This window comes from Aspergillus japonicus (genome assembly GCF_003184785.1).
Source record: "Aspergillus japonicus CBS 114.51 unplaced genomic scaffold BO86scaffold_47, whole genome shotgun sequence".
NCBI classification, from domain to species: Eukaryota; Fungi; Ascomycota; class Eurotiomycetes; order Eurotiales; family Aspergillaceae; genus Aspergillus; species Aspergillus japonicus.
In genome coordinates, this window is record NW_020291684.1 from 146,073 (window position 1) to 166,808 (window position 20,736).

The 20,736-nt window shown below is 51.2% G+C and overlaps 8 protein-coding genes across 8 annotated transcripts; 6 read left to right on the top strand and 2 right to left on the bottom strand.

The window, feature by feature from the left end:
- Positions 1 to 402: 402 nt before the first annotated feature.
- BO86DRAFT_381414 (uncharacterized protein) lies at positions 403 to 1,214 on the top strand (the record flags this gene model as incomplete). The annotated part of the gene is made up of 2 exons (XM_025670766.1): positions 403 to 920; positions 1,001 to 1,214. The coding sequence occupies 2 exons, from the start codon at positions 403 to 405 to the stop codon at positions 1,212 to 1,214; spliced, it is 732 nt and encodes a 243-aa protein (XP_025525200.1).
- A 744-nt stretch (positions 1,215 to 1,958) lies between these two features.
- Positions 1,959 to 3,585, top strand: BO86DRAFT_436239 (FAD-dependent oxidoreductase; the record flags this gene model as incomplete). Its single annotated transcript, XM_025676002.1, has 4 exons — positions 1,959 to 2,257; positions 2,329 to 2,600; positions 2,680 to 3,050; positions 3,124 to 3,585. The coding sequence occupies 4 exons, from the start codon at positions 1,959 to 1,961 to the stop codon at positions 3,583 to 3,585; spliced, it is 1,404 nt and encodes a 467-aa protein (XP_025525201.1).
- Positions 3,586 to 4,116: 531 nt separating this feature from the next.
- Positions 4,117 to 5,930, top strand: BO86DRAFT_449789 (uncharacterized protein). Its single transcript, XM_025676748.1, has 3 exons — positions 4,117 to 4,664; positions 4,737 to 4,820; positions 4,890 to 5,930. Exons 1-3 carry the CDS (start codon positions 4,154 to 4,156, stop codon positions 5,648 to 5,650), a joined length of 1,356 nt encoding a protein of 451 aa, XP_025525202.1. The 5' UTR covers positions 4,117 to 4,153; the 3' UTR covers positions 5,651 to 5,930.
- Positions 5,931 to 6,343: 413 nt separating this feature from the next.
- BO86DRAFT_457926 (Zn(II)2Cys6 transcription factor) lies at positions 6,344 to 8,804 on the top strand (the record flags this gene model as incomplete). The annotated part of the gene is made up of 3 exons (XM_025677254.1): positions 6,344 to 6,874; positions 6,942 to 7,421; positions 7,494 to 8,804. The coding sequence occupies 3 exons, from the start codon at positions 6,344 to 6,346 to the stop codon at positions 8,802 to 8,804; spliced, it is 2,322 nt and encodes a 773-aa protein (XP_025525203.1).
- Positions 8,805 to 9,484: 680 nt separating this feature from the next.
- Positions 9,485 to 12,452, bottom strand: BO86DRAFT_155747 (putative chromatin remodeling complex subunit (Rsc9)). Its single transcript, XM_025666359.1, has 3 exons — positions 12,235 to 12,452; positions 11,841 to 12,170; positions 9,485 to 11,777 (listed from the first exon to the last, which is right to left on the bottom strand). The coding sequence occupies exons 1-3, from the start codon at positions 12,266 to 12,268 to the stop codon at positions 9,922 to 9,924; spliced, it is 2,220 nt and encodes a 739-aa protein (XP_025525204.1). The 5' UTR covers positions 12,269 to 12,452; the 3' UTR covers positions 9,485 to 9,921.
- Positions 12,453 to 13,570: 1,118 nt separating this feature from the next.
- On the top strand, positions 13,571 to 14,207 carry BO86DRAFT_299952 (uncharacterized protein; the record flags this gene model as incomplete). Its single annotated transcript, XM_025667438.1, has 3 exons — positions 13,571 to 13,768; positions 13,830 to 13,970; positions 14,031 to 14,207. Coding segments are annotated over 3 exons (516 nt in total), but the record flags the coding sequence as incomplete, so codon positions are not given.
- A 155-nt stretch (positions 14,208 to 14,362) lies between these two features.
- Positions 14,363 to 15,626, top strand: BO86DRAFT_155777 (uncharacterized protein). Its single transcript, XM_025666361.1, has 2 exons — positions 14,363 to 14,720; positions 14,779 to 15,626. The coding sequence occupies exons 1-2, from the start codon at positions 14,459 to 14,461 to the stop codon at positions 15,339 to 15,341; spliced, it is 825 nt and encodes a 274-aa protein (XP_025525206.1). The 5' UTR covers positions 14,363 to 14,458; the 3' UTR covers positions 15,342 to 15,626.
- Positions 15,627 to 15,681: 55 nt separating this feature from the next.
- Positions 15,682 to 18,933, bottom strand: BO86DRAFT_155758 (putative C6 finger domain protein). Its single transcript, XM_025666360.1, has 6 exons — positions 18,254 to 18,933; positions 18,075 to 18,187; positions 17,771 to 18,015; positions 17,528 to 17,720; positions 16,871 to 17,460; positions 15,682 to 16,807 (listed from the first exon to the last, which is right to left on the bottom strand). The coding sequence occupies exons 1-6, from the start codon at positions 18,662 to 18,664 to the stop codon at positions 15,912 to 15,914; spliced, it is 2,448 nt and encodes an 815-aa protein (XP_025525207.1). The 5' UTR covers positions 18,665 to 18,933; the 3' UTR covers positions 15,682 to 15,911.
- Between the last annotated feature and the right edge of the window lie 1,803 nt (positions 18,934 to 20,736).

Genomic DNA, 20,736 nt, shown 5'->3' on the forward strand with positions numbered 1-20,736 from the left:
GTCAGTCAGTCAGTCAATCAGGCATAGGTACATGCGCTTAATGCACAACACGACAAACAATTTGCCAGACCTGAAGCTTCCCTGGCTGTCTTGCAGAGTCCTGCAGAAAAAAATATACGATCCTGGGTCACACGGTTGGCAGATTCGAAATCCAGTCCTACTCCGGGCGGGACAACTTGGAGTACTTGCGTGGGAAGACCGAGGTCGTAGAAGGGTAGTGCATAGCGGGTCCTCTACTTCTTTGTGCCTCTTCACACGCTCTGGTACTTGCTGTTTCAAGGCAGATGTATATAAACAGTGCCAAAGTAGTGGTGTCAGTGACGGCATTTCGGATTGGACCAGCACTAGAGCCATTGCTTTTTCTGCCCTTCTTTTCTTCTTTTCCATGGTAGAGCCCTTCAAATGGACGGATTCGAACATTCAGAAGTGCCTGCACAGTACGAAGCTCTCAAATGGCTTGACAGCCTATTCATCGCGGGGATGGGTCTTGGTTGGCTGGCGTACTATCTGAACGTGGCCTATACGTCCTTCCGAGACCAGACTTACAGCATGACCATCGCGGGGATTACGATCAACTTTGCCTGGGAGATCGTATATTGCCTAGTCTATCCAGCCAAGGGGGTGATCGAGCGCGTGGCCTTCTTTCTGGGGTTGCTTCTCGACATCACAGTCATCTATGCCGCCATCAGGAACGGCTCCAATGAATGGCGCCAATCCCCACTGGTCATGAACAATTTGGCCCTGGCCTTTGCAGGCATGACCCTCTTTTGGCTGAGCGGACACTTAGCCCTGGCCGCTCAGCTGGGCCCTGGTCTGGCTTACTCGTGGGGAGCCGTCGTCTGTCAGATGTTCATCAGTGTTGGCGATGTGTTTCTGTTGCTGACTCGGGCGAGCACGCGTGGCGCTTCGTACACAAAATGGTGCGTCCGGTAGATAGTTTCTGACTCGATCATTCATTTGGAATCGGACAAGAGAGCCCCTGTGCTAACAGCTAAGCCAGGCTTTCGCGATTTCTGGGATCCATCTCCACAATCGGCTTTGCCTATATTCGCTGGGCTTATTGGCCAGGCGCCTTTGCCTGGCTGAATTGCCCGCTTATCCTCTGGGCTGTCGCCGTCTTCTTTCTCTCCGAGCTGCTCTATGGCTTTTGCTTTTTTCTTATCAAAAAGCAGGAGGAGGCATTCCAATTGGACGACAGCCAAAAGCGTAGGTAATTTGAGCGCTTTATTCTATGACGTTATCTGAGTTTGGATCTCGAATACTGAACACGAGGCCATATGTCGCTCGAGATAGAGAGAATCTTGTGGTCTTCGATGACAGGCAAGCCTGTAGTGGATCTCAGATTGCTGTCAAATGTTGCATACGAGGGGTGTAATTTTAGTTTCCCTTCCTTGTATTACCGCGGAGAAAGTCTATGTCCTTGAGTTGTTTCTTGGTCGTGGAGAGGGTCATACAAGGATCAGTGCTGTACTGCACTGCAGGGAGGCTTGGGTCTGGGCTGACTTAGACAGGATGGTTATTTCCAAGAAAAAAACAATGACCACTGCGGAAGTAGATGATGAAGTCATCAAAACAATGGTAGTTCAAAATTGATTGCGCATCCAATGTCAGCGATATTCTCTCTCTCTGAACGATGAGATCTGTTGTGGTGGTAGGTTAGGGAATTCGTCCATTTGAGGTGGTGTACAGGAGGACCAAATCAAGTATCACAGAGATACACCCCAGTCAACACAAACAGCGTACCGGGCAAAACCTCTCCGGGGAATCAAATCTTGTGAATGCGAGTCATTTTGTAACTGGCAATCAACAAGGAAGGGTTCCCATGGCAAGATCTCCTGGCTGTGTTTCCCCTTGGTCCTAGTAACACCCACAACAATTCTGAAAACCATCTCTTCCCAATCTTCCTTCAGTCAGTCTATTACCTCCAGCATTCCGTTATATCTTTTTTCCAACCAAACATGCCTGCGACACAGCCTCCCTTCAAAGTCATCATCGTTGGTGGCTCTGTCGCGGGTCTAACGCTCGCTCATTGTCTACAACATGCCAACATCGAGCATATCGTCCTTGAAAAGGGCAGTGACATTGCTCCACAGCTGGGTGCCTCTGTGGGTATTATGCCGAACGGAGGCCGCATTCTTGCTCAGTTGAATCTATTTGATGCCATCGAGCAGTTTATTGAGCCTACGCACAAAGCTCATATCACCTATCCCGATGGGTTCAACTTCGCCAATGTCTATCCCAAGATCCTTGAAGAAAGGTATTTCCCTCTGACTTTGGGACGATATCTATTCCCAACTGCGTCAACATTACACCCGCTAAGTCTTGCAGATTCGGATACCCCATTGCCTTTCTAGATCGTCAAAAGTTCCTCCGGATCCTGTACGAAAAGTACCATGCCAAACAAAACATCCTCACCAACAAGAAAGTCGTTCAAGTACAAAAGGTTGATCATGGCCTCCGCATGACAGCGGCTGATGGCTCGATATATGAGGGCGATCTTGTCGTGGGTGCCGATGGAGTCCACAGTCGAATCCGATCAGAGATCTGGAGACTCGCGGATGAGCTCCAGCCTGGGCTGATTTCGAATCGTGAACGAACCTGTCTGTGTCCCAGTTCTTAATCAACATTTAAATCCGGGTGACTTGTGTGGGCAACAGCGCTGACCATCACGCATTGCAGCTATGACGGTCCAGTACTCCTGCATCTTCGGAATCTCGTCGCGTATCCCGAATCTCGAGGTTCATGAACAAATCAACGGACTTTTCGATCATCTGTCCATCCTCACTATACACGGCAAGAAAGGTCGGGTGTTCTGGTTCATTATCACCAAGCTTCAACAGAAGTATACCTATCCAGACGTTCCACGATTCTCGGACAAGGACGCTGCCAAGCTCATCGAGAAGTTGAAGCATGTGCGGTTCTTCAAGGACGTCTGCGTGGGGGATCTATGGAAGAATAAAGAAGTGTACTCCATGACTGCACTAGAGGAAGGCTTGTTCAAAACCTGGTTCTTTGACCGTATGGTTCTCATGGGCGACAGTGTTCACAAGGTATGTTTAAAACCACTCTACCCTCACTTCGTTCTATTTGGGCTCAAGCTGAAGAAAAAATAATGATCTGCAGATGACACCCAACTTTGGCCAAGGGGCGAACTGTGCGATCGAAGATGCGGCGACCTTGTCTTCGCTGCTGCATTACCTGATCAATGTGCGTGGTGTGCAAACCCCGTCCGATGCGGAAATCCAGGGTCTGCTTCTGAGATACAAAGAGATTCGCTATGGCCGGATGAAGATGATGTGCCAGACATCGGCGGGAGTCTGTCGCACCCAGGCTCGAGATGGTCTCTATAGGACCCTCAGTGGCCGATACCTGATACCTTACTCGAGGAACTTGCCAGCCGATTTGGCGTCAGAGGTCATGGCAGACGCGGAGACGATCACTTTTTTGTCATGTCCTGAATGTGCAGCACTGGGTTGGCAGGCGTGGGGAAAGCAAGCCCGAAGAATGGCCCACCTTCGCAAGCTTCTCTGGCTCCTGGCCCTACTCTCGCTGGGCTTGTTCTGTTATCGGCTCTCAGGAAGATAAATCACTTGGGTCGAAGTTCAGCGTGCTGCCTTGTCATTGTTGCTAAACAACAAACAAGCTCTCGCATCCGATGGTGAAGAGTCTAGGCTTGACTGGAGAACGAAGAGGCAGAAGACGCAACTTAAAGCTAGACTTTTAATTGATACAAGGCTCACTTCATCAAAGCACGTCTTTTTTTCTTTTCTTTGAAGGGATTGAGCGGTATCTTGAGAATGAGTAAAGTGCCTTAATCCAACCTGTCTAACACGACATTAATGACGAGACAATTCGGAAATGTCACTTGAGCCAAACAATCTGCCATGTAGGTGGAAGTGCACGTACGTACAAAAAGCCCGAGACCATTGAACTTTCACCGAATTCCTACCATGCCCTGCTCTACTACTGTAAGAACGGAGTTTACTTTATAGTGCCTGAGGCAACACTCCAGCGGATATCGGCCACTACCAACTAGGGACTAGCGCCACCAGCTCCGATGCTCTCCAAGCTCTCATGAGGCTTCCTCGACTCCCCCAAACCTATATACTTATCCCACACGCTGACCCTAACGCCTCCCCCGAGATTGGGAAAAATGTCTTACGCGGTGGAAACCAAAAAGCGCAAGTTCCACCGTGTTCTCGAATCCCTGACGAAGCCCTCCTCGACACCCGCACCCTCCAAGTCAGCCATCCCCGGAACCCCCACGCCCGCACGAGAACGTACCTCCCCCGAACATTCCAGCAAAAAGGCTCGCTTGGACTTCAGTGAGCTTCCATTCGCTCGTAGCTCTCTTCTGAGCACACCCCGCCCGAGTTCGCGAGCCTCGAATAACTCCACAACGCCGTCGCGCCCCAGCTTTGTCCCATGGGACCGTGAGCGCTTTCTGGAGCGATTGGAAACCTTCCGTCGCGTGGATCGGTGGGCACCCAAACCGGAGGCAATCAATGAGGTGGAATGGGCCAAGCGCGGCTGGATCTGTAACGATGTAGCGCGCGTGATCTGCGTGGGCGGGTGCGGTGGCTCGGTCGTTGTCAAATTGCCGGACGAGCTGGACGAGCTGGACGGCTTCGATGCGGAGAAGGTACAGGAGAGGAAGCAAGTCCGTGAGTTGGCATCCTATCTTTATCCGCATCTCTTCTTTTCCTTACAAGGCGCTAATTGGGCGCTATTTACAGGTACAAGGCTGGTGGAGGAGTATGTGGGACAGATCGTCACAGGGCATGGTGAGAATTGTCCCTGGAGGAACAAGGGGTGCGATGGTATGATGGGAGCATTACTTTCTCTTTACTTGTGCCTGATCTGTACTCAAACTGACCGAATGGCTCTAGCCACGATCCATCGGTTGCCATTGTCCAACCCAGATACGGCAATCTCCGGACTACGCACGCGCTATTCCAACCTGGTGAAGATGGCAGATCAATTACCGGAGTACACCACTATCCAGACCCCGGAATCGCTTGATATAGACGCGATCATCGGCACTCTTCCAGCGGATTTCGGAAGCAGCGAAAAGCCCCAAGAAGACATCGGAACACAGACCCATCAAGAGACTGAGATTGGCCAGGACTCGGACCAGACAACCTCCTCCAGCGAATTGTCTATCAACAAAACCGCTTTTGCGCTTGCCTTATTCGGTTGGAATAGTGTCCCAGACGGGACAGCTGGCCTAGCGGGCTGCAGTGTGTGTTTCCGGCGGTTGGGTCTTTGGATGTACAAACCGAAGGCCAACGGGACTGCTGCTCTCTACGACTCACTCGATGTGGCCATTGAACACATGGAATACTGCCCGTGGGTCAACGGAACCGCACAGAGCGGCACTGGACGGGCATCCGAAAAGTCGGAGAACCTTCGTTGCGGGTGGCAGCTCTTGAGCCAGGCGCTCGAGGTACGGCATCGCCGCCAAGTTCGATCGACCGTTTCTATTTCAAGTCGTGCTCCATCCGAGGCTCCTTCGACGGACGAACTGGCAGTTGACGACGGCAACCCAGAGGCCAAAAAGGCTCGCGATCGCGAATGGTGGGCCAAACTTCGGCGCATGCGACAAGTGCTGAACGTCAAGTCTCCCAGGAAGAAGTCCGTTTCTCAGTAACTCGTTTGCTCCGCTTTATACCATTCTCTTTTCCTTTTGTGTCAACCCACCTATTACATCTTTATGCAGCGTGGCGTTGACGGCATTTGTAGGCATAGTTTTTTTTTATTTCTGTGGTTTATCATTGACATATTGTTTTATCATGGGCAGAGCGAAGAAAGGATCATGATATAGGCAGGGAACGATGCGTTTAATGCTGGCACAAGATGCAAGCGAATCCCTAGCATTTTCTCTTTTCTACTACAGAGCGATGATCAGTGGGCGGGACATGTGATGCTACGAAATGCTTTTTGTTATAATTATTCAATGTTCCGTGACAGAGAGATACATTCCGAATAGTGACTTTCATATGAAGCTGAAATGTGTCCCTGTGCCAGGCCTTGTAGAACGTTTATACTTGTAGTGTCACATGCTTGCAGTAGACTAGAGCTAATCGGGCGGAGTTTCTGTCCTGAGGCACCGACAGCTTTCCTCGCCTTCCCCGGAGTCAGACCCGTTTGTCAATCTTCATGACTTCTTCCAATTCTTTTGGCCAAGTCCACAATGGAGGGGGCAGTATATGGCACGCCCTCAATTAAGAGACTCATAAATTCAGTTTCGCCACTCAACCCCCTGGCTGAGCCAAAGCCTGGCTCATGAGCACCAGCCACTTATAGGATAGAGGAGGAAGAAAGAACTCTCTACATACAAACAATGAATCATGAAGAAGCTCGGCAAGCCGAGCCCGCCTCCAGACGAGCGCCATCCCAGCCACATCCCCAGAAGCCTAAAGTCCGGTTAAGTTGTGAAACCTGTCGTCAACGAAAAGTCAAATGCGACAAGCTCGACCCTTGTACCAACTGTCGACGGTTAGGGACAAGGTGCGTCCCCGTCGAGCGCGCGCGGCTGCCCCGTGGAAGATCGGGAAAGCTAGCTTCCGGGCGGTCCAACTACGACCCGGATGCGAGCCTGAAGAACCGCGTCGCTAAGCTGGAGGACATCATCCGAGACCTAGTTCGGAGTGGCTATAGCTTCTCCCCCCGAGCTACTACTCCTGTCCCTGATGCGCCCACTGCTAGAGATAATCTGCCCTCTAATAATCGGTTTGGGGCCAGCGTCGACCCGCGCAGCGATGATGATGATGATGATGATGACGATGATGGCGCCTCGGGAGACTCGGACGGTGGGGAGCACACGCCAGATAGCTATCTGGGATCTGCATTCTGGGCTAATCTCTTGAATGAGGTAAGTCTCTCGGTTCCCAGACGTGCCTAGCTGGCTATCAGTCCAATTGACGCACTTCCCGATACAGGTGCCCCAACTGCATCCCAATGATGAGCACAGTACGAGAGAAGGGAGCCGTAAGGCCGCAGGTAACCAGCTGAAGATGTATCGACGTCTGCTGGCAACGGCAAGTCGGCAGCATGGTTCAACTTCTGGAGAACAGCTGAGCCCTTCAAAGTACGTCCAGCAACAGCTCTGTCGGGTCTTTCTCGAAAGAGTGGACCCTGTTGTCAAGATACTGCATAGACCTTCCCTCTGTGCGTTCCTCCTAGAAGGAAAACCTTATCTAGATTATGAACCGGAACATTTGGCTCCAACCGCCCTTGCATCCGCTGTGTACTATGCAGCCTCGTGCAGCCTTTCAGAAGACGAATGCATACGCGCATTCGGCGTACCCAGAGTATCCTTGGTAGCGGGATACCAAAAGGATGTGGAACTGGCTCTCGGGCGGGCAGACTATCTTACTACGAATGATCTGACGGTTTTGCAAGCATTTGTTCTTTTCCTGGTACGTCTCGGCTCCTTGAACGCGCGGTTTGTCAGATGCTGTCTAGAGTGTAATCTGACCTATTGTCGAAAGGTGTCACTCCGATCGCAAGATCAAAGCCGTCGAATGTGGACATTGCTTGCCATGGCCCTGCGCATTGCACAAGCCCAGTCGCTTCATCTGCCTGTCCCACCGTTCACAGTCCGACCTTTTGAACGCGAACTTCGTCAGCGTCTCTGGCAAGCGATCGGCTTCCTTGACATTCTAGCCTCGATGGACCGCGATACCGAGCCCATGATGCAGGCGCATTGGCTGCAATCCCACCCGCCCACTCACGTCAACGACGAGGACATCTCCTTCGATATGCAAAAAAGCCCCGTTGATTCTCCCGGCTTTACCGACATGACGTTCACTATGATTGTCGGCAAGGCCCATGTAATCACCAGACTTCTAAATTTCTCTGATTTCACCGAGCCATCAGTGAGCACCCTCGCCCTCCGCCAACAGCTCGTCGTCGACTTCCAACACACCGCTTCCAAACTGCTCCATCATGCGCAACTAGACAAGAATCCCTTCAGTTGGTTCACCCGCTTAGTCGCGGAGGGGATCTATGCTTGCTTGCAACTGATCGTCATCCGGCCCCTCAAGCGCACGCCGCGCTTCACGCCTCCGCACGTCCAGGGCGACCGTCTCATCGAGTTCGCCGTCAACATTCTTCAAAATTACCATTCTCTTCGGGACGACCCTCGCACCGTACCGTGGCTCTGGGTCGAATTCGCCTTCCCGCCGTGGCACGGCCTGGCAGTAGCCGTCGCGGAGCTCTGCGTTTGCGAAGACAGGGCGGTCATGGAGAGATTCTGGCCTACAGTCGAGCAGACCTTCAACCGATTGGGCCGGCTCGTGGCTGATTCGAAGCGTGGGATGCTCTGGAAGCCCATGGAAAGAATCATGGCTCAGGCGCGTGCGAGGAGAGTTCAGTTGCTCGCTGCTTCCGCCCCCACCTCCACCCTCCATACATGTCCCTCTTCCTCATCGTCATCATCATCATCATCTTCTCACCAACCATCCCAACCGCTGATCTCCTCTGCTGCTACTCCGTACGACTCGGAGGTACTGCAGCGGCAGCAGCAGCAAGAACAACAACAGCCGCCGCAACCGCCACCAGTCTTCACTTCAAACGTACCCACCCAAAGCGCACAGCAACCACCAGACCAGGGCCCATCCGCTCCAGTCGATGCCATGGCTGCATTAGACACCCCCGAAAGCCTGGAGAACGCCGCCTCCTGGCCCAGTGTCTGGGATGCCGTCGACATGGGGTACGCAAACTCCGCTAATGAGACGACCGCTTGGATGAACTACGAGAACTTCCTCACAGACATATACTTCTTGCCAGGTTTACGGTGATGATTGTAACATAGTTATTTATACATCTTCTCAGAACAAGCAAGTGTATGATAGACAACAAATACCAATTCCCCTCCCTACATGCACACTTCCACTTTTTTTCACAAATCATCTTCAAGGACATACGTCTGTATCTTTTTACAGTACATCATGCGATCGAGACAGATTATCGTCTAATAGTTCCACTCCTCAGCGAAGCGCGCCTACCCATCCGTGGCCACCTGTAGTATACATCGATCACTAGCTAATTTGCCAAGAAAAAGAAAATGCGACAAGAGAACCACCATCCATGGCCTACAAAGCAAAGCAGGAAAGGGGAGATTCTGCAGAAAAGAAATGACCCGTGTACAGTGTGATATACTTCATCACAAGAAGCAGGGGGTAACGAGTAAGAAAAAAAAAAGACAAAGCACAAAGCAAGCCCGCATTCCACAAGTCCATGTTTCTCCGTATTGAAATGGTAAAATGGTAAAAGTATGGGAAAAGAATTCTACTACCCTCATAAAAAGCCGACCTGATAGATCAGAACCGCCACCGCCCCGAGACGCCAGATAGTCATTCCGAAGTACAGTGCCACGAACCCCCTATTACTCCCACTTTTCCCACTGCTTTGTCGAACTTGTCGAGGAAAGACGATGCGCCGTGCTTCCATCTTTCTCACCCTCGGTTGACTAGATAGGTGAGGTGAAGCAGAAGAAAGAGAAAGGCGAGTAAAAAGCAATCAGATACACCTCAAGGAGAACACACTTAGGTTTTGGTATGAAGAGATACTGAAAATGAGAAACTGATGGAAAACACGAAGCCAGGGTATTTGTACAAAAACCATAATAGCGAGAAGAAGCGTCGGAACAGACCCACAGAAAGGTAAGGAGATTAGAGAAATGACACTGATAGAATGAAGAAGGAAGGGGGAAAGAAAATAGATGTGATGATATAGCACCTTGTCATATAGTAGCACAAGAGAAAAGAAAAATATCAATCCTCGAATCGTCGCGCGCGGGGCCGAAACGTGTAGGTTACTTCATCATCGTGACAAAAGGGGGCAAGAGAGGTAAAAAAGAGTTGTTCATTTTTCTCTTCTTGTTTGTTCTGTTTTGTTTTCTTCATTTTTTTTTCTTCAGTAGTAATCCTCCTTCTCGATCAACATGATCAATTCCGTGAGCTCCTTGCGCAGCGAGCGGTTTCGATCCCATACCTCCACGATCTTTGGGCGGTGACTCAAGAAGACGGCTTTCTTCCAAGGAAGACCGTTGTATTTTTGGACGACACCGCTGGGAAGGTTGCGGGCAATGTTGCGAAGGACTAAGGCCGCTTTGTACGCAACCCCAACGGGCTCGCCGCGCTCACTGACTGGAGTGTTGAGGTAGAACCATTTGCGCACAATACGCTCCTGGAGCACCGCCCGTTTGGAGACGGGGGCCTCTGCGTCTGCGGGACGTTCTTCAGGGAGGTGGGAGGCGACGTGGCCGGCGACCGCGGCGGTGTTCGCACTGGCGCTAGAGCCGCGGAATCGGGTACAGTTTTCCCAAAGGCAAGTGTGGATAGCCGATGGCGCATTGTCCAGGTTGTAGTGGCCCGGTGTTTCGGTGGGCTTGAGGTGCATATGATCAGAGAAAACGTGGTTGCGGAGGTCCGTCGGGGAGGAGAAGGCGCGCTGGCAGGTTTTGGTGGGTTTCGAGTCGTCAGCCCACCTGCAGTAGATGTAAGGAAAGCCCCGGAAGGTGTAGGCTGTCTCCAGAGGGCGGATGCCCTTGATGATAAATCGAGTGGAGGAGCCGGGGCCGTTAATGACTTGTGCTTGAGCGTTGGTGAAAGTCGTGCTCACGTTCTTGATGAACTCGGCGGCAGGAAGAACACCACCTCCTGGTACGCGAGGATCAGCAAATCGGCTCTGGTAAGCCTGCCAGAGGGCGATCTGTGTAATCTCGCAATCCGGATCCTCAACAAAGCAGCACCTCAGCCAGCGTGAGCTACGCTCGGGCTCAGATAATTCCATCAGACCCTTAAGAAGCTCAGGGGGTACACGGGGGATCTCAGATGGCGGTGGCGCAACCTTCTCATCTTGTAGAACGGTTTCCATCTTGGTGGCTCGGGCCTCGTACGTCAGTAGTGCAATCATGCGCGGAACGAAGATGCTGGGGAAATCGAAGACATCGAGCATGGTCTCGATATTCTCGCTCGAAAGAGTGTATTGATACCAGAAGTCCAAGGCACCGCTCAAAATATCTTTGTCCAAATCGAGAAGTGTGTGAAAGTATAGTTGCTGCAGGGTCTGTTTGGGCATGCGCTCCATGGCCCGATTGCCTTCTGGTTCATCGATCTCAGTTGAAAAGTGCGTCAATGCCCACAGAGCCCGCACGACATGAGCACGATCAGGAGACTCGAGGCATTTGAGCAGAGAGAGCCAAAGTGGATCTTCCGGATCAGTCCGCATGAACTTCGTCACCTCCTCTGCGATATCCAAGGCATCATTTCTGATTTCGTTGAGACGTGGTTGATCTGGGAGGTTGATCAGAATCACCAGGAAATCTCTAAGAAGCCCTTTGGCATAACGCGACACGTAGAATGCATTTTCCTTGAGTAGTACCATGTTCCGGAGTACCAGAGTTGCCTCTTTGACATTTCGTAGACGATGATTGAACTCATATGTCTCCAGAGTGTCCTTCGGTAATGTAACGGGGATATGTTTGATTCTCTCGAGTATATCTCGTGTGCCATATAGTGAATTGAGCACATTGACGCGGGCCATGGGCTCACGGAAGTCGTACTGGAGCTCCCACTTGACTCCTGTGACAAGAAGTGATACATCTAGAGCCTTCTCCATCAAAGTTTCCGCTAACAATGGGAAGCCCTCGAACTTGAACTTGTCCCAGCGCTGATTGGATATTTGAACCAGGTGGAATAGCGCAAAGTCGACTTCGTCCGGAACGCCTGATTGCAGCCCATAATGCGCACGCTTATAGATGTGATCGGCTGAGCAGACTAGTTAGTTGACGCAGATGACTTGAGCAACAGCTCCAAGCGATGAACACTTACACTTCGGAACCTCTAGATATCTGAGAGGGAAGTAAGGATCGTAAAAGTCGGGCTGCTTGGCTGTTTTACTATGCATGCTGAGAAACAGACCCGGTCTATTACCCGGGGTTGCAACCTCGCGTGTGTTCATAGGCACCTTCGGATCCCTTCCTTCCCAGTTCTCGTTCGAAGGTTGGGAGTTGTTCACAGTCGGTGCGGGTGAGTTGGAATGACTCAATGCTAGAGGAACGGGCTGTGGTGACTGGTTGGCGTGGATTACATGTGAGCGTCTGGCGGGGGTAGTGTCGGGGATGAAGGGCTGATTTGCTTTGGGAGCCTGCCGCAAACCCTCTGTGATTTGTTAGTCGGAGCTTCTCGACCGTAAATGGAAGGACTTCGTCAAGAAAGCACTTGCCTCGGAGGGATGTGCGGGGGGTTTGAGTGGACATTTTGGGCTTGCTTCACAGCACGCCTGGGCCCTTGGACCTGTGTTTCCGGGGAGTTCGCAATCCGTTTGTTTGTGTCTTAACCTTGACGTGTTGTCTGTCGCTGACTCCAATTGAGGATCAAGTTCGGCGCGGTTGAACTGGGATATTGTCAAGATCCCCGCAAGAGCTCAAGCGCAGAACCTCCAGATCAAAAGGCGAGTTGTAGGTGAGTGTGAAAGCACACCGTGCCTTTAAAGCCCTCCTGCGGCCTTCTGTGCCTTTCCTGGTCGCCCTAGAATAATTCCCTATCGTATGAATGGTGCTCAAAATATCGTGTTGCGGGATCGGGCGCGCTCCAGTTTTATTTCAAAGTTGGCTTGCTAGGATTGATGAACGGTTCGGGCGACGATCTGGAAGCTTGGACGCGATACGAAGCTAACGGAGACAGTCTGCTTGAAGCCGAAGAGGATGCGATGGCGGCACAACAACACAAGATGTTCGCGATAGACGTTCTGGTGAATTGTCTGGGAGATATTGCTGCGCAATAAATGGGATTGTATCGGCGGATAGTGCACTTCAAGACGGAGAATCAATTCCTATGCTGGAGCCCAAGGGGGGCTATGTGAATGTAGAGACAAGCTGAACCTGCGATCGAAGCGTCCTGCCATCCACAGGCAAAAGTCCGCGCTGCTCCTACTGGCCTCAGGCGCGTGCGCGGATCATCATCGGGCCGGCTTGCCGCTATCAATGGTGTTTGACCTGTTTGCGAGCCTGCTGAGTCAGCCGCATTCTGCCTTAAGCGTCAGGCAGAAATTACACTATATCTCCATAGTTCACAGTTCCTGGCTTAAGAACTGTTTTGGAGAGCCAATTTGTCCTCAGGATGAAAAGTTGTAAGAATTCTATCCATCACGAGGTCTTCTCTATCTCCAAATACAAGCTGACTTTCTCTGTATTGATCTGTATCTCTTCTCAAAGTCAAGCTCTATAACAGTAAGCTGCTCAAGACTTAAGCAGAACTTGAGACCATGTTCTGCCTTTACTTTATCACTCACTTCTACTGGATGCAATTAGAGCTGAACTAGGATAGCCTAACTAGTGGCTTGCCAGACCGGGGGTGGGCGACTTTTTGGATGGCGGCTCTAGTCTCCCTGATCACCTGTCCATGTCTTTTGTCGCCCACTTGAAGCATTGACTACGGATTCACAAACTCTGCTTCCCACCTCTATTGAATCATATCTTAACCCCAATTTAATTGCAAAACGTGTCAATTGAATTCTTCATGTCTTAAAGATCATGCATCATTATAGTTCACAACCACTTCCAGACACCCCTCTTGCCCGTCTATCCTTAGCCAAGTTCTCCCATGTCACCACATCGTTGAATCACAGAGGCCCATTGAATTGGGGCCATATTATAGGGAACAATGATCTGGCAGCCACTTTCGAAAATCCCAGGGCCACGAATAGCTCGTCTGGCAGTAGTATTCTCCTAAGAATCTCTCGATTCCACGATATCATGGTGAGACTCCACTACCAATACCATCTTATGAGCTTCATGCTTAAGTAGTGAATATGACTAGGAAGAGCTCGATCTCTCCTTCTTTGCTATGGCTGCAATAAAAGCTCCAGCTCAGTCTGCCCAAGGCCAAGCATCGAAGCCACTATTCGCCGTCGTCGTGAAGCTACCCTGTCTGGCAGTGAAATATCCTCGCGGAAACATGGTAGGAGTGGATAATCAGGCCCACACATACAAACAACAATTAAGCCTGACCTGCGCATAGATTCGTCGCTTCCAGATCAAATTCTCCGCTGAAAGGGATTACTATGCAGCTCTAGCAATCCTCAGCGAAATGAGCTGCCCATTTTCAGAAGCTAGTCCCGCCCCCATGCATCATAAACAGATCTCCTCGCAGTGGGACACAGGATCCTTCAGACCTGGCTCCATGTCAAGTGAGCCGACAGTACCGAATGCCATAATACCTTCCAACAACGGTGTCGGGCTCCCTATGTATGCACCAGGCACATGTGCCCCTCTATCGACGCCTAGCCTCACAGCAGGTATTGATCCCCACAGAACATGTCAGTTAGACAGCTTGCGGCTGGCTAACGAGAGGCTCAAGGCACATCGATAACGTCCGCATCTTCATCCACCCTAGGCACTAGCCATCCGTACCAAACGACCAATACACCCAGCAGTCTCGCCAAGTACATGTATACAGACAGTAACCTTACGCAATCCCTCAATGGCCAATGTCCACCCTCTGCCTCACAAATTCAGGGCATTTCGGAGGCTGACCCGTCCAGACCTTCTACTGCCACTTTACCCTTGGAGACATCAAACCTGGACCCGCCTCCCGTGAGGATTCTCCCATTTTCCAGACCGCTCATGAAGAGGACACACACAATCGCCACGACCGGCATCCCCGCTGGGAATGTGGCAGCATTTGGAAGCACAGGTGAATATCTGCAACGTGCGCGCGCGGTGTGAAGCTCAACTCCCATGACGTCCTCTCTAACTTCAGTATACAGTGTCTACACCATATCCAGAACTAGCCCCTCTGTCTTCTGCCGCAAACAAGACACAACCTTGCCCCTCAACGAACCTCCCAACTCAAGCTGAAACTCCCCGAATCACCGTCCTGAAGTACTCGAACCCAGCCGCACAACTCCCAGCCCCAGCAGCTAACCCAGGCGGGTCCCAGCCAGTCCCTAAAGTTCCCATGCCCCCTTTGCCCTCCTATCCAGGCCTCATCGCAGCCCCGAGCAACGGGCAGCCAATTACCTCCTGTGACCAGCACCAGAAGCACTATTCTCTCGAATCAGCTATAAACAACATCCCCACCACCACAACAGCCGAAGCCACGCAGCAAGAGCCACCCCGGGGGAAACAACTGCTGCTGCTGCAGAACATACCACTCCCAACCCCGGAAGATCTCGCATCATATGGTTCAGCATCCACAACCGAGCGCATGCAGCTCGTCGAGTCCTGGATCTGTCGCCACGTAGAAGATGACGCCTTTCTCAAGCTCTGTGAAGACGTAGAGGGTATATGGCAGCGAATGAAGTTGGGGGTGAGCAAAGGAGGTACGTGATTTGGGCTGGTGGGTCTTTCCCCGTGTACCTTCCTATTCTTGTTTCCTGTTTGAACGGAATTCGCGCGATAATTGCGAGGTTTCCTTGATTCTTTCTCTCTTGCTTTCATCTCACAGCGGAGTTCTTGCCTTGAAGTATGAAATGCCCCGATATTTCCGTTTCTTTGTTTCCTTGTTGCTGCCTTTTTTTTTCTTTTGCGTCACAGGTCCTCAAGTTGTGAAGGGAATATCTTGTTTGATCTCACCATGTTACCGCCGACTAGGGCAAGGAGTAATAGGAAGAAGCGTCGGAATGCAGGCGAGACATGATTTGTAACGAATAGAATTCCACCTAAAAATACACAATCGTAGCAAGTAGCACCATGCTGATTGCCACGCGAATTTGCTAATTAAAAGCCAATGGATCGGAAATGAAACAGGAATGCTTTCAGTTTTGAGAAAGTAAAAGTAGATGGGAGAAGAGAAAATGTTTCCAGCTCAAGATACAATGACACGAGTGATAAAGAAGTTCCGAGATATAGCAAACCCTCCTTTGCCGATAAGCAACAGATCGATGGACCTTGGGGCAGTTTACCGAGATCGATGATAGATCAAGCCAGCAAAGACGTTCAGGTAGCCTTCTCTCGTGAGGAGGGTGAAGTCCACAACCAGACGACCCTGGGGTTGTGTGCCAGAAGCCAGATTGGGTGAGCTCATGGTCAGGTGATTTTCAGTGGGGGGCATAACGGGGGGCGGGGAGGTAGCGTTCGCAGCCGCAGCCACTTGGCCCTCGGCGCCCACGGCGAGGTCAGCCAGATGCTGGAGAGAACGCTGCTCGTTCGGACCCAGGATTGGCGGAGCTGCAGAGCCGCTCTTGGCGCCGCTGCCAATGTTTGAGTCTTGGAATTGACTCTCCTGTGCCTTGGCGCGTCGCCATTCGATAAAGGTGCGGATTTTGGAGTCCCAGGCCGGGGTGTAGAAGATGTCGCCAAATTCGCCTGATTCCGCCGCCCGCTTAGCGCGGTGATCGAGAATTTCCTCGACCTTCTTGATTGAATCCCAGCACTCGTTGGCATATTCAGGGAGTACCGTGGCCTCGAGCAGGGTCATACTTGCCAGAGCCAGACTGTGAATATCGAAAGGAGACGTGAGACGGTATTGTGAGCTGGCTCTGTGCAATTCATTGACAACCTCTTCGGCGACGTAGATAATCTCGTAGGGCGTGTAGATGAAGATATGGCGCTTGATCAACAATCGCAAGGTCCAGTACAGCTGGTTTTGCAAGCTGTCGAGGAAGCTGGAGGGCGCTCCGTCCTCTGCGTTCTCGGAAGGTCGCCGATAATCTCCAACATCTGCGGCCTCTCCAAGTAGCTCTAGGCGCGCAGCCATGCTATTAGCAACTAACCGGCCAGGGCCAGTGTTGGACTGGCAAAGATTCTGCTCTTCAGTCACCAGGTTTGCCAGTTCAACGAGGAAGGTAGAATACGCTAAGCAGGCTGGTAGTTAGTCGACGGTATCAAATTAGTGGAATGTTGCAGTGTGGTACATACAGCAGACTCTGGCAGTAACTGAGCCGAGAATTCGTTCGTCGCCACGGTTGCGAACGTCAAGCGTGTTCAAGACACTTGGGTCAGCAACACTAATAGCATACCACCGCGCCATTATCGCCAAGGATACCCAGCTGCGTCGGGCAAGAGATGCATCAGAGTCAACGTCAGGATCTGTGACCCGCTGAGACTTCCACAGACTAAGACCTTTAACCAAATCCGAACCGAGCTTGGTTGCTGACTGGATAAGAGTATGTTTGGGCACACCGTCTTTCATAACCATGTTGTCGGGTCCACGAGCATCACAGTCGAGAATCATAAGTAGTATACTCTGAAGCCAGATAAGGTTAACTGTAGTTGACCGCGTGATAGCTGGCTGACGCGTGTAGTATAGAAGCAGATCCTGTGCGTTTTCGTAGGAGGTGACCCTCTCAAAAGAGCCGCTAAGACGCTCCAAGTTGGCGCGCGTCACAGTATAAAGGCTGTACAAAAAGATTTCTTGCAGCTCACGGCCACAACGGTGAAGAATCTCAAGAAACCGCTCTTTTGAGTTGGGCAGGATTGGGAATACGGGGTGTATCCTTTGATAATAGCTACTGGGGGTTAGCACGTGGCATTGTAGATCGAATGCATACAGCATTCCCGGGCAAGGGCACTTACGCGTTCAGAGCACCCTCATCCACATCCACGGGAGTCATGTCTTCGTCCATTGCTTGCTTCGGGACATCCGGGATGTCGAGGCCGTGGGGTAACTCATTTTCATTGCCGGTTGCCCAAAACAGATTCCCAGGTTTAGGTGCTGTGTGGTTGACAACGGAAGGATGGCATGGGTCGGTCGAGCTTTCTCCTGCGTCTAGGGATAATTAGATAAATTACATGATGAAGATGTTGAGGTTAACCAACCAAAAGCCGTCTGGGGGCGTGTATTGAACGGTGGTTGAGTGAAGGAGGCACTCGGAAGCCCGTCAAACATGGAATATGTCCTTTTGCGACCGATGGGACCGTTGTCAATTGGAGGCGAAAAATCCTGGTATGCCCGGGGGGAGGAGACTTCGTTCATCGGTTGATATGGCATGTCGGGATGCACCATAGCAGGTTGCATTTGACTCTCCAATGTGTGTAAGCGCTCCGCCAACTCTTTGATGTAGCTATCACTCCGCATCAGCGAAACCCTTTTTCGACACCCGACCCGCGCGACCATCCTTACCCTTTGCTTGGACCTCGTTTCATTGGGACTCGGCTGAACTGGCAAACAACTCCAAGGCGACGACAGTTGGAGCACGTCTCGACGCCAGACTCGGAGCTCGCATCGCAGCGGACCTAATCGGGAGGTACTGTCAGTTTAACCGTACCGCGTCGCGTGGCGAGCAGGGTAATTCGCGTTACCTTCTTGCGCCGACATTCATCGCATGCGCGAGAGATCTTCGATCTTTTCCTCCTCGCGCTCTGGTCTCCGTAGCTCAAGTCGTGATTTGGATCGACACCAACTTGCTGGCTTGGCGTAAATTGGAGCATGTGCTGTTGTTGATGCTGATCTGGGGATGCAGGCCGACCCATGTCAGGACCACCGGGATTGGAGGAACCAAGGACCATTGATTGACCATGGTGAACTCCATTACTTGAGCCATCAGCAAGACCAGGGCCAGAGGTTTCGCGCGATAGCTCGGCGGACAAAAGTTCGTCGGCAGTCAACTGTCGGTTTGTGTAGTATTGCATGGCGCCCTGGCTCATCTGCGCCGCGTTGGGGGAGGGATAGGAGTGGGCCGGAGGCATATCAGGATGCTCGCGGGAGTTCATCTTGGCTGAAGAAGATGATAACTATGGGGTAATGATATGGTGGATGGTGGAGCGATGCTCCGGCTTGATGGAGGAGAGAGAGTGTTGAAGGACGGAAGACGCGAGAACAGCAGGCAAGGTTTTACAGGCTAAACTTGCCTGGGCGGGGAGATTTTTGAAGGGGTTAGCGCCGAATGCCGTCGGCGACGAGCAGGACACGACGAACATTATTTCGCGACCAATTTACAAGATGAGTACATTATCACCGAGTCTGATGCCGACTCGGGGAGGGGGAAATGAGGATATAGTTTCATACTGGGATGATCGCGCCGACGCGGAGGGCCGGCTTTTTGTTTCTGCGTCCGTCCAGCGAGCGAACGGATTAATACTATTTCCCACCGGCCCAGAACTCTTCGACCATCAGAGATTCATACTTGGGAAGAATCCCTCTGTTGGATCGCTTCATTGCTTCTCGGATGTCGGTGGGCTAGTTCGATCTTTGCCTCGACTGTCCGCGACACGAAGTCATACAAAGCCATAGGAAGCCTTCTGCCTGAAGATCTGAACCACGTCAATGTTCGAAATCGTGATTCGAAAGCCTTCATTCCTAATACTCCCTTACCCTTAAGGCTGGCTGAACAAGTGTTCTCTATAACATGCAAGCATCGGTTCTATCGGCTTACACGTAGTTCAATAAGGACACTTCATCTCGCCTTTAAGAACGAAAGTGAGATATAGACTTTGTATGACTTCATCTCACGTGAACGTCTGCGCTACAACCATGATAGCCAACCCGCCTCGCCTTTGCGACGAGAGGCTCTAATCAAGCTTGAAGATGTGCTCAAGTTGGCTAGAGTCTCCTCACTAATGATCGATTGGACTGCCTTCGTCATTCGAATTTTGGATCACCTTAACATCTTACTTGTTTCGCGTGAAGATGGACCTTTCATCGAAAAAGCCAGACAACTTTCGTCTATCTTGTAGTAGAGTAGTTCAATAAGTCTACACTGAGCTTCTATGAGTTAGAGTTTATTCCAGAATGATCAATATATAGTGAGCAAGTGAAACAGTTAACGGCTAGAAGCATGAGCATTTTCGAAAGCAAGATCTGGAATTTGAGGGTAGCTGAATTGATGCCTGAGGCCTGTTATGTTTTGATCCTCTAGATGGCGTTCTCGAAGAACACCGCCATCAGCCATCATCGGCCATCTCTCACCCCAGCAGCCACCACCATCATCACCACCATCATCACAGAGCCCAAACTCAGGCCACAAAACACTGTCGCTTCAAATCTCCTTCTGGCCTCCATTCTTCCTCCACATCGCGGGCACGGTCCGTTGGCTGGGGCAGACCGGTGCACAATGGTAGGCTGAAACATGGCCCACCCTGCGTACATGGGCATTGCGATTGGCGGATCATCAGCAATCTCGTCTATCTTAACTCAAACCAAGCATTCGAAATCACTGGTTCTCATCGCCGACATGCGATCTCCCGACACACCACTTTTCGCTGGAATTCTCGAGCTTAGCTGGGCTGGAGTCTTTTCAGATGCGCCCTTGTGGCGGATCGCATCGAGTCAAGACCTAAAAGTACTTCCAGGCAAGAATTGGGAAAACAAAAGCCGATGCACGCACTCATGTAGGTACACGTTTTGAACAGCGTTGGCGATCCACTTTCGCAAAGCCACTCGGGAGAAGGGGAATGGAGAATAGTGACCTAGTCGACAGGGTACCTAGGCAACCTAGACTAGATACGCATCGGTTGGTAACTAGGTATGATAAACGGGCTTTGGACTAGTTCAACAGGTGGAGTCACCGACTCACAGCATCCACGATTCTATACGACGGATTTTACATAGTATACGACCACACCGGCCAGCCAAGCCAGTGCCATATTTCTCACGGAGTTTGAGGCAAAGGATAGACTGTACTCGACGACTTGGAACAATCAATTACGTTGAGTCTCTCAAAGTTGAGTGCTGACCATTGCTTTGCTAGTGACTTCTCGTGTTCATGCTGGTGTTTCGGCTATTTTTATTGTTGGCTGGTAGGCGCCGAGTTAAAGGGCCGGGGTCACTAACTAGGTAGTACTTA

What these genes read in the sequence shown, in the direction of transcription:
- BO86DRAFT_155777 (XM_025666361.1), top strand. Translation starts at nt 14,459, where the DNA reads ATGTATACAGACAGTAACCTTACGCAATCCCTCAATGGCCAATGTCCA. An exon ending in CACAGGTGAATATCTGCAAC is followed by an intron (nt 14,721 to 14,778) that starts GTGCGCGCGCGG and finishes TTCAGTATACAG; the next exon opens with TGTCTACACCATATCCAGAA.
- BO86DRAFT_155747 (XM_025666359.1), bottom strand. Translation starts at nt 12,268, where the DNA reads ATGTCCACTCAAACCCCCCGCACATCCCTCCGAG. An exon ending in CCCCCGCACATCCCTCCGAG is followed by an intron (nt 12,171 to 12,234) that starts GCAAGTGCTTTC and finishes AACAAATCACAG; the next exon opens with AGGGTTTGCGGCAGGCTCCC. An exon ending in ATATCTAGAGGTTCCGAAGT is followed by an intron (nt 11,778 to 11,840) that starts GTAAGTGTTCAT and finishes TAGTCTGCTCAG; the next exon opens with CCGATCACATCTATAAGCGT.
- BO86DRAFT_449789 (XM_025676748.1), top strand. Translation starts at nt 4,154, where the DNA reads ATGTCTTACGCGGTGGAAACCAAAAAGCGCAAGTTCCACCGTGTTCTC. An exon ending in ACAGGAGAGGAAGCAAGTCC is followed by an intron (nt 4,665 to 4,736) that starts GTGAGTTGGCAT and finishes CGCTATTTACAG; the next exon opens with GTACAAGGCTGGTGGAGGAG. An exon ending in GAGGAACAAGGGGTGCGATG is followed by an intron (nt 4,821 to 4,889) that starts GTATGATGGGAG and finishes GAATGGCTCTAG; the next exon opens with CCACGATCCATCGGTTGCCA.
- BO86DRAFT_155758 (XM_025666360.1), bottom strand. Translation starts at nt 18,664, where the DNA reads ATGAACTCCCGCGAGCATCCTGATATGCCTCCGGCCCACTCCTATCCC. An exon ending in ATGAATGTCGGCGCAAGAAG is followed by an intron (nt 18,188 to 18,253) that starts GTAACGCGAATT and finishes CCTCCCGATTAG; the next exon opens with GTCCGCTGCGATGCGAGCTC. An exon ending in AGTTACTGCCAGAGTCTGCT is followed by an intron (nt 16,808 to 16,870) that starts GTATGTACCACA and finishes CAGCCTGCTTAG; the next exon opens with CGTATTCTACCTTCCTCGTT.